General features: G+C 32.9%; 1 protein-coding gene across 1 annotated transcript; it reads left to right on the forward strand.

Moving 5' to 3' along the window:
• Positions 1-6,072: 6,072 nt before the first annotated feature.
• Positions 6,073-7,662, forward strand: LOC124448789. Its single transcript, XM_046999794.1, has 4 exons — positions 6,073-6,561; positions 6,674-7,252; positions 7,365-7,532; positions 7,606-7,662. The coding sequence occupies exons 1-4, from the start codon at positions 6,073-6,075 to the stop codon at positions 7,660-7,662; spliced, it is 1,293 nt and encodes a 430-aa protein (XP_046855750.1).
• Positions 7,663-11,936: the final 4,274 nt, after the last annotated feature.

Below are 11,936 nucleotides of genomic sequence, written 5' to 3' on the forward strand. Positions count from 1 at the left end.
AAGATCAATTAGAAGATTACAAGAAAATTAGAAGTCAATGATAATATGATAAAAAATTTAATAGAAAATAAAGAAATGATGTAAGAAAACATGTTCAACCTGAACCGAAAATTAAGTTTTACTACAGCAGTTTTACTGCAGCAGTTTTGATTAGCTATACTTTTTCAAAAGCAATTTTAAGTAAGTTTTACTTTTATGACTTTCACAAAACAAATTATAACAACTCCAATAAAATGATCAAAAATGAAACTAAGCTCATACTAAATTGAATGAATTGCTGCTCATCAAAACGAGAGGAGGTTTATCACGTGCTCTCTCACTTTTGCACCACGTACCGCTTAACTTTAGGCAAGTGCTGCTTAATTTAAATCAGTTGCTGAATAAAAATATGTGTTGGTTGGTTTCGAATTTTATCACTAAAGCATATTTTAACATCAATTTCTAATTATTTAATCAACGAATCCCTAAAATGGATAAAACATTTCAAGTCAATAGTCCATCAAAATAGTTAACCAGAGCAATTTATTTCATCTTTTACAGAGTGCACTTAAAATGGGAATTAATACGACAGATATTCAAAGTCATTTTGAGGGAGAAGAATTGTACAAATTTGTGGAGAGGAAAACTATCTTTTATGATGGACATGATACTAAAGATAAAGTAGAGCATAGTTATCGTCTTCAAGGAGAAGAATTTGATAAAGCTTACACTTTCTACAAAAAGCCTCAAACAGATCATACTGAAGTTTTGCGGAAACCAACAAAAGTTGATAAAGTCACTGTCGACATGAAAGATATTGAGCAATTTCAAGAGACAGAAGAACAAAAATATCCTAAAGCCCATGATGTTGGACGTATTTTGATTGATGAAACACCAGAAGATAAAACACAACAAACGAAGATTGATCACAGCAAATGGGATGCGTTGAAACCTAGCTTTGATACAAGTGGACGTACCTATAGTGTTACAAAGCATACAACAACAAAAGATAAAATCATGAAAGTTGGTTCTCTTGACGTGATTGGTTTGGAGAAAACCTACAAGCAATATGAAGAGCCACAAACAACAAAGGTATATAAAGGAGTTTTCTAACAATTTTACTTTAGATAAATTCTTAATTTTATCATCACTTATATTAAACGTCTTCAAAATTTCTCATCAACTATTCATTTACATATCATAGCCAAAAGACAAGTTGGAAGAAACTTTCACAGATGTAGTAGCTGAAGAGAAAAAAGATTTTCGAGTAGACAAATATCGAAAACCGAAACATGAAGAAGCAAAATCTTTCACAGATGGTATTGTCGAGAGGAATTCTATCCTTTATGATGGAGTTCATACTAAAGATAAAGTAGAGCAAAGATATCGTCTTCAAGGAGAAGAATTTGATAAAGCTTACACTTTCTACGAAAAGCCTCAAACAGATCATACTGAAGTTTTGCGGAAACCAACAAAAGTTGATAAAGTCACTGTCGACATGAAAGATATTGAACAATTTGAAGAGACAGAAGAACAAAATATCCTAAACCATGATCTTGGACGTATTTTGATTGATGAAACACCAGAAGATAAAACACAACAAACGAAGATTGATCACAGCAAATGGGAAGCGTTGAAACCTAGCTTTGATACAAGTGAACGTACCTATAGTGTTACAAAGCATACAACAACAAAAGATAAAATCATGAAAGTTGGTACTCTTGACGTGATTGGTTTGGAGAAAACCTACAATCAATATGAAGAGCCACAAACAACAAAGGTATATAAAGGAAATTTCTAACAATTTTACATTAGATAAATTCTTAATTTTAACATCACTAATATTAAACGTCTTCAAAATTTCTCATCAAGTATTCATTTACATATCATAGCCAAAAGACAAGTTGGAAGAAACTTTCACAGATGTTGTAAATAAAGAGAAAAAAGATTTTCGAGTAGACAAATATCGACAGCCGACACATGAAGAATCAAGAACTTTCACAGATGGTATTGTCGAGAGGAAATCTATCCTTTATGATGGAGTTCATACTAAAGATAAAGTAGAGCATAGATATCGTCTTCAAGGAGAAGAATTTGATAAAGCTTACACTTTCTACGAAAAGCCTCAAACAGATCATACTGAAGTTTTGCGGAAACCAACAAAATTTGATAAAGTCACTGTCGACATGAAAGATATTAAACAATTTGAAGAGACAGAAGAACAAAAATATCCTAACGCCCATGATGTTGGACGTATTTTGATTGATGAAACACCAGAAGATAAAACACAACAAACGAAGATTGATCACAGCAAATGGGAAGCGTTGAAACCTAGCTTTGATACAAGTGAACGTACCTATAGTGTTACAAAGCATACAACAACAAAAGATAAAATCATGAAAGTTGGTAGTCTTGACGTGATTGGTTTAGAGAAAACCTACAAGCAATATGAAGAGCCACAAACAACAAAGGTATATAAAGGAGTTTTCTAATAATTTTACATTAGATAAATTCTTAATTTTAACATCACTTATATTAAACGTCTTCAAAATTTCTCATCAAGTATTCATTTACATATCATAGCCAAAAGACAAGTTGGAAGAAACTTTCACAGATGTTGTAACTGAAGAGAAAAAAGATTTTCGAGTAGACAAATATCGACAGCCGACACATGAAGAAGCAAGAACTTTCACAGATGGTATTGTCGAGAGGAATTCTATCCTTTATGATGGAGTTGATACTAAAGATAAAGTAGAGCATAGATATCGTCTTCAAGGAGAAGAATTTGATAAAGCTTACACTTTCTACGAAAAGCCTCAAACAGATCATACTGAAGTTTTGCGGAAACCAACAAAAGTTGATAAAGTCACTGTCGACATGAAAGATATTGAACAATTTGAAGAGACAGAAGAACAAAAATATCCTAAAGCCCATGATGTTGGACGTATTTTGATTGATGAAACACCAGAAGATAAAACACAACAAACGAAGATTGATCACAGCAAATGGGAAGCGTTGAAACCTGGCTTTGATACAAGTGAACGTACCTATAGTGTTACAAAGCATACAACAACAAAAGATAAAATCATGAAAGTTGGTTCTCTTGACGTGATTGGTTTGGAGAAAACCTACAAGCAATATGAAGAGCCACAAACAAAAAGGTATATAAAGGAGTTTTCTAACAATTTTACATTAGATAAATTCTTAATTTTAACATCACTTATATTAAACGTCTTCAAAATTTCTCATCAAATATTCATTTACATATAATAGCCAAAAGACAAGTTGGAAAAAACTTTCACAGATGCTGTAACTGAAGAGAAAAAAGATTTTCGAGTAGAAAAATATCGACAGCCGACACATGAAGAATCAAGAACTTTCACAGAAGGTATTGTCGAGAGGAAATCTATCCTTTATGATGGGGTTGATACTAAAGATAAAGTAGAGCATAGATATTGTCTTCAAGGAGAAGAATTTGATAAAGCTTACACTTTCTACGAAAAGCCTCAAACAGATCATACTGAAGTTTTGCGGAAACCAACAAAAGTTGATAAAGTCACTGTCGACATGAAAGATATTGAACAATTTGAAGAGACAGAAGAACAAAAATATCCTAAAGCCCATGATGTTGGACGTATTTTGATTGATGAAACACCAGAAGATAAAACACAACAAACGAAGATTGATCACAGCAAATGGGAAGCGTTGAAACCTGGCTTTGATACAAGTGAACGTACCTATAGTGTTACAAAGCATACAACAACAAAAGATAAAATCATGAAAGTTGGTTCTCTTGACTTGATTGGTTTGGAGAAAACCTTCAAGCAATATGGAGAGCCACAAACAAAAAAGGTATATAAAGGAGTTTTCTAACAATTTTACATTAGATAAATTCTTATATTTAACATCACTTATATTAAACGTCTTCAAAATTTCTCATCAAATATTCATTTACATATAATAGCCAAAAGACAAGTTGGAAAAAACTTTCACAGATGCTGTAACTGAAGAGAAAAAAGATTTTCGAGTAGAAAAATATCGACAGCCGACACATGAAGAATCAAGAACTTTCACAGAAGGTATTGTCGAGAGGAAATCTATCCTTTATGATGGGGTTGATACTAAAGATAAAGTAGAGCATAGATATCGTCTTCAAGGAGAAGAATTTGATAAAGCTTACACTTTTTACGAAAAGCCTCAAACAGATCGTACTGAAGTTTCTCGTAAACCAACAAAAGTTGATAAAGTCACTGTCGACATGAAAGATATTAAACAATTGGAAGAGGCAGAAGAACAAAAATATCCTAAAGCCCATGATGTTGGACGTATTTTGATTGATGAAACACCAGAAGATAAAACACAACAAACGAAGATTGATCACAGCAAATGGGAAGCGTTGAAACCTGGCTTTGATACAAGTGAACGTACCTATAGTGTTACAAAGCATACAACAACAAAAGATAAAATCATGAAAGTTGGTACTCTTGACGTGATTGGTTTGGAGAAAACCTACAAGCAATATGAAGAGCCACAAACAACAAAGGTATATAAAGGAGTTTTCTAACAATTTTACATTAGATAAATTCTTAATTTTATCATCACTTATATTAAACGTCTTCAAAATTTCTCATCAACTATTCATTTACATATCATAGCCAAAAGACAAGTTGGAAGAAACTTTCACAGATGTTGTAACTAAGATTTTCGAGTAGACAAATATCGAAAACCGAAACATGAAGAAGCAAAATCTTTCACAGATGGTATTGTCGAGAGGAATTCTATCCTTTATGATGGAGTTCATACTAAAGATAAAAGTAGAGCATAGATATCGTCTTCAAGGAGAAGAATTTGATAAAGCTTACACTTTCTACGAAAAGCCTCAAACAGATCATACTGAAGTTTTGCGAAACCAACAAAAGTTGATAAAGTCACTGTCGACATGAAGATATTGAACAATTTGAAGAGACAGAAGAACAAAAATATCCTAACGCCCATGATGTTGGACGTATTTTGATTGATGAAACACCAGAAGATAAAACACAACAAACGAAGATTGATCACAGCAAATGGGAAGCGTTGAAACCTAAGCTTTGATACAAGTGAACGTACCTATAGTGTTACAAAGCATACAACAACAAAAGATAAAATCATGAAAGTTGGTACTCTTGACGTGATTGGTTTAGAAAACCTACAAGCAATATGAAGAGCCACAAACAACAAAGGTATATAAAGGAGTTTTCTAATAATTTTACATTAGATAAATTCTTAATTTTAACATCACTTATATTAAACGTCTTCAAAATTTCTCATCAAGTATTCATTTACATATCATAGCCAAAGACAAGTTGGAAGAAACTTTCAGATGTTGTAAAAGAGGATTTTCGAGTAGACAAATATCGACAGCCGACACATGAAGAAGCAAGATCTTTCACAGATGGTATTGTCGAGGAAATCTATCCTTTATGATGGAGTTGATACTAAAGATAAAGTAGAGCATAGATATCGTCTTCAAGGAGAAGAATTTGATAAAGCTTACACTTTCTACGAAAAGCCTCAAACAGATCATACTGAAGTTTTGCGGAAACCAACAAAAGTTGATAAAGTCACTGTCGACATGAAAGATATTGAACAATTTGAAGAGACAGAAGAACAAAATATCCTAAAGCCCATGATGTTGGACGTATTTTGATTGATGAAACACCAGAAGATAAAACACAACAAACGAAGATTGATCACAGCAAATGGGAAGCGTTGAAACCTGGATTTGATACAAGTGAACGTACCTATAGTGTTACAAAGCATACAACAACAAAAGATAAAATCATGAAAGTTGGTTCTCTTGACGTGATTGGTTTGGAAAACCTACAAGCAATATGAAGAGCCACAAACAACAAAGGTATATAAAGGAGTTTTCTAACAATTTTACATTAGATAAATTCTTAATTTTAACATCACTTATATTAAACGTCTTCAAAATTTCTCATCAAATATTCATTTACATATAATAGCCAAAAGACAAGTTGGAAAAAACTTTCACAGATCTGTAACTGAAGAGAAAAAGATTTTCGAGTAGAAAATATCGACAGCCGACACATGAAGAATCAAGAACTTTCACAGAGGTATTGTCGAGAGAAATCTATCCTTTATGATGGAGTTGATACTAAAGATAAAGTAGAGCATAGATATCGTCTTCAAGGAGAAGAATTTGATAAAGCTTACACTTTCTACGAAAAGCCTCAAACAGATCATACTGAAGTTTTGCGGAAACCAACAAAAGTTGATAAAGTCACTGTCGACATGAAAGATATTGAACAATTTGAAGAGACAGAAGAACAAAAATATCCTAAAGCCCATGATGTTGGACGTATTTTGATTGATGAAACACCAGAAGATAAAACACAACAAACGAAGATTGATCACAGCAAATGGGAAGCGTTGAAACCTAGCTTTGATACAAGTGAACGTACCTATAGTGTTACAAAGCATACAACAACAAAAGATAAAATCATGAAAGTTGGTACTCTTGACGTGATTGGTTTGGAGAAAACCTACAAGCAATATGAAGAGCCACAAACAACAAAGGTATATAAAGGAGTTTTCTAATAATTTTACATTAGATAAATTCTTAATTTTAACATCACTTATATTAAACGTCTTCAAAATTTCTCATCAAGTATTCATTTACATATCATAGCCAAAAGACAAGTTGGAAGAAACTTTCACAGATGTTGTAACTGAAGAGAAAAAAGATTTTCGAGTAGACAAATATCGACAGCCGACACATGAAGAAGCAAGATCTTTCACAGATGGTATGGTCGAGAGGAAATCTATCCTTTATGATGGAGTTCATACTAAAGATAAAGTAGAGCATAGATATCGTCTTCAAGGAGAAGAATTTGATAAAGCTTACACTTTCTACGAAAAGCCTCAAACAGATCATACTGAAGTTTTGCGGAAACCAACAAAAGTTGATAAAGTCACTGTCGACATGAAAGATATTGAACAATTTGAAGAGACAGAAGAACAAAAATATCCTAACGCCCATGATGTTGGACGTATTTTGATTGATGAAACACCAGAAGATAAAACACAACAAACGAAGATTGATCACAGCAAATGGGAAGCGTTGAAACCTGGCTTTGATACAAGTGAACGTACCTATAGTGTTACAAAGCATACAACAACAAAAGATAAAATCATGAAAGTTGGTACTCTTGACGTGATTGGTTTGGAGAAAACCTACAAGCAATATGAAGAGCCACAAACAACAAAGGTATATAAAGGAGTTTTCTAATAATTTTACATTAGATAAATTCTTAATTTTAACATCACTTATATTAAACGTCTTCAAAATTTCTCATCAAGTATTCATTTACATATCATAGCCAAAAGACAAGTTGGAAGAAACTTTCACAGATGTTGTAACTGAAGAGAAAAAAGATTTTCGAGTAGACAAATATCGACAGCCGACACATGAAGAAGCAAGAACTATCACAGATGGTATTGTCGAGAGGAATTCTATCCTTTATGATGGAGTTGATACTAAAGATAAAGTAGAGCATAGATATCGTCTTCAAGGAGAAGAATTTGATAAAGCTTACACTTTCTACGAAAAGCCTCAAACAGATCATACTGAAGTTTTGCGGAAACCAACAAAAGTTGATAAAGTCACTGTCGACATGAAAGATATTAAACAATTTGAAGAGACAGAAGAACAAAATATCCTAAAGCCCATGATGTTGGACGTATTTTGATTGATGAAACACCAGAAGATAAAACACAACAAACGAAGATTGATCACAGCAAATGGGAAGCGTTGAAACCTGGCTTTGATACAAGTGAACGTACCTATAGTGTTACAAAGCATACAACAACAAAAGATAAAATCATGAAAGTTGGTAGTCTTGACGTGATTGGTTTAGAGAAAACCTACAAGCAATATGAAGAGCCACAAACAACAAAGGTATATAAAGGAGTTTTCTAATAATTTTACATTAGATAAATTCTTAATTTTAACATCACTTATATTAAACGTCTTCAAAATTTCTCATCAAGTATTCATTTACATATCATAGCCAAAAGACAAGTTGGAAGAAACTTTCACAGATGTTGTAACTGAAGAGAAAAAAGATTTTCGAGTAGACAAATATCAACAGCCGAAACATGAAGAAGCAAGAACTTTCAAAGATGGTATTGTAGAGAGGAAATCTATCCTTTATGATGGAGTTGATACTAAAGATAAAGTAGAGCATAGATATCGTCTTCAAGGAGAAGAATTTGATAAAGCTTACACTTTCTACGAAAAGCCTCAAACAGATCATACTGAAGTTTTGCGGAAACCAACAAAAGTTGATAAAGTCACTGTCGACATGAAAGATATTAAACAATTTGAAGAGACAGAAGAACAAAATATCCTAAAGCCCATGATGTTGGACGTATTTTGATTGATGAAACACCAGAAGATAAAACACAACAAACGAAGATTGATCACAGCAAATGGGAAGCGTTGAAACCTGGATTTGATACAAGTGAACGTACCTATAGTGTTACAAAGCATACAACAACAAAAGATAAAATCATGAAAGTTGGTTCTCTTGACGTGATTGGTTTGAGAAAACCTACAAGCAATATGAAGAGCCACAAACAAAAAGGTATATAAAGGAGTTTTCTAACAATTTTACATTAGATAAATTCTTAATTTTAACATCACTTATATTAAACGTCTTCAAAATTTCTCATCAAATATTCATTTACATATCATAGCCAAAAGACAAGTTGGAAGAAACTTTCATAGATGTTGTAACAGAAGAGAAAAAAGATTTTCGAGTAGACAAATATCGACAGCCGAAACATGAAGAAGCAAGATCTTTCACGGATGGTATTGTAGAGAGGAAATCTATCCTTTATGATGAAGTGGACAAAAAAGTAAAAGTACAAAATAGATATCGTCTTCAAGGAGAAGAATTTGATAAGGCTTACACTTTCTACGAAAAGCCTGAGACAGATCATACTGAAGTTTCTCGTAAACCAACAAAAGTTGATAAAGTCACTGTCGACATGAAAGATATTGAACAATTTGAAGAGACAGAAGAACAAAAATATCCTAAAGCCCATGATGTTGGACGTATTTTGATTGATGAAACACCAGAAGATAAAACACAACAAACGAAGATTGATCACAGCAAATGGGAAGCGTTGAAACCTGGCTTTGATACAAGTGAACGTACCTATAGTGTTACAAAGCATACAACAACAAAAGATAAAATCATGAAAGTTGGTTCTCTTGACGTGATTGGTTTGGAGAAAACCTACAAGCAATATGAAGAGCCACAAGCAACAAAGGTATATAAAGGAGTTTTCAAACAATTTTACATTAGATAAATTTTTAATTTTGACATCACTAATATTAAACGTCTTCAAAATTTCTCATCAAATATTCATTTACGTATCATAGCCAAAAGACAAGTTGGAAGAAACTTTCACAGATGTTGTAACTGAAGAGAAAAAAGATTTTCGAGTAGACAAATATCAACAGCCGAAACATGAAGAAGCAAGAACTTTCAAAGATGGTATTGTAGAGAGGAAATCTATCCTTTATGATGGAGTTGATACTAAAGATAAAGTAGAGCATAGATATCGTCTTCAAGGAGAAGAATTTGATAAAGCTTACACTTTCTACGAAAAGCCTCAAACAGATCATACTGAAGTTTTGCGGAAACCAACAAAAGTTGATAAAGTCACTGTCGACGTGAAAGATATTGAACAATTTGAAGAGACAGAAGAACAAAAATATCCTAAAGCCCATGATGTTGGACGTATTTTGATTGATGAAACACCAGAAGATAAAACACAACAAACGAAGATTGATCACAGCAAATGGGAAGCGTTGAAACCTAGCTTTGATACAAGTGAACGTACCTATAGTGTTACAAAGCATACAACAACAAAAGATAAAATCATGAAAGTTGGTACTCTTGACGTGATTGGTTTGGAGAAAACCTACAAGCAATATGAAGAGCCACAAACAAAAAAGGTATATAAAGGAGTTTTCTAACAATTTTACATTAGATAAATTCTTAATTTTAACATCACTTATATTAAACGTCTTCAAAATTTCTCATCAAATATTCATTTACATATCATAGCCAAAAGACAAGTTGGAAGAAACTTTCACAAATGTTGTAACTGAAGAGAAAAAAGATTTTCGAGTAGACAAATATCAACAACCGAAACATAAGGAAGCAAGATCTTTCACAGATGGTATTGTCGAGAGGAAATCTATCCATTATGATGGAGTTGATACTAAAGATAAAGTAGAGCAAAGATATCGTCTTCAAGGAGAAGAATTTGATAAAGCTTACACTTTCTACGAAAAGCCTCAAACAGATCATACTGAAGTTTTGCGGAAACCAACAAAAGTTGATAAAGTCACTGTCGACGTGAAAGATATTGAACAATTTGAAGAGACAGAAGAACAAAAATATCCTAAAGCCCATGATGTTGGACGTATTTTAATTGATGAAACACCGGAAGATAAAACACAGCAAACGAAGATTGAACACAGCAAATGGGAAGCGTTGAAACCTGGATTTGATACAAGTGAACGTACCTATAGTGTTACAAAGCATACAACAACAAAAGATAAAATCATGAAAGTTGGTTCTCTTGACGTGATTGGTTTGGAGAAAACCTACAAGCAATATGAAGAGCCACAAGCAACAAAGGTATATAAAGGAGTTTTCAAACAATTTTACATTAGATAAATTTTTAATTTTGACATCACTAATATTAAACGTCTTCAAAATTTCTCATCAAATATTCATTTACGTATCATAGCCAAAAGACAAGTTGGAAGAAACTTTCACAGATGTTGTAACTGAAGAGAAAAAAGATTTTCGAGTAGACAAACATCGACAGCCGACACATGAAGAAGCAAGAACTTTCACAGATGGTATTGTCGAGAGGAAATCTCTCCTTTATGATGGAGTTGATACTAAAGATAAAGTAGAGCATAGATATCGTCTTCAAGGAGAAGAATTTGATAAAGCTTACACTTTCTACGAAAAGCCTCAAACAGATCATACTGAAGTTTTGCGGAAACCAACAAAAGTTGATAAAGTCACTGTCGACGTGAAAGATATTGAACAATTTGAAGAGACAGAAGAACAAAAATATCCTAAAGCCCATGATGTTGGACGTATTTTAATTGATGAAACACCGGAAGATAAAACACAGCAAACGAAGATTGAACACAGCAAATGGGAAGCGTTGAAACCTGGATTTGATACAAGTGAACGTACCTATAGTGTTACAAAGTATACAACAACAAAAGATAAAATCATGAAAGTTGGTACTCTTGACGTGATTGGTTTGGAGAAAACCTACAAGCAATATGAAGAGCCACAAGCAACAAAGGTATATAAAGGAGTTTTCAAACAATTTTACATTAGATAAATTTTTAATTTTGACATCACTAATATTAAACGTCTTCAAAATTTCTCATCAAATATTCATTTACATATCATAGCCAAAAGACAAGTTGGAAGAAACTTTCACAAATGTTGTAACTGAAGAGAAAAAAGATTTTCGAGTAGACAAATATCAACAACCGAAACATAAGGAAGCAAGATCTTTCACAGATGGTATTGTCGAGAGGAAATCTATCCATTATGATGGAGTTGATACTAAAGATAAAGTAGAGCAAAGATATCGTCTTCAAGGAGAAGAATTTGATAAAGCTTACACTTTCTACGAAAAGCCTGAAACAGATCGTACTGAAGTTTTGCGGAAACCAACAAAAGTTGATAAAGTCACTGTCGACATGAGAGATATTAAACAATTTGAAGAGACAGAAGAACAAAAATATCCCAAAGCTCACGATGTTGGACGTATTTTGATTGATGAAATACCAGAAGATAAAACACAGCAAACGAAGATTGATCACAGCAAATGGGAAG

Source organism: Xenia sp. Carnegie-2017, unplaced genomic scaffold, assembly GCF_021976095.1.
Source record: "Xenia sp. Carnegie-2017 unplaced genomic scaffold, XeniaSp_v1 HiC_scaffold_1, whole genome shotgun sequence".
Lineage (NCBI taxonomy): Eukaryota > Metazoa > Cnidaria > Anthozoa > Malacalcyonacea > Xeniidae > Xenia > Xenia sp. Carnegie-2017.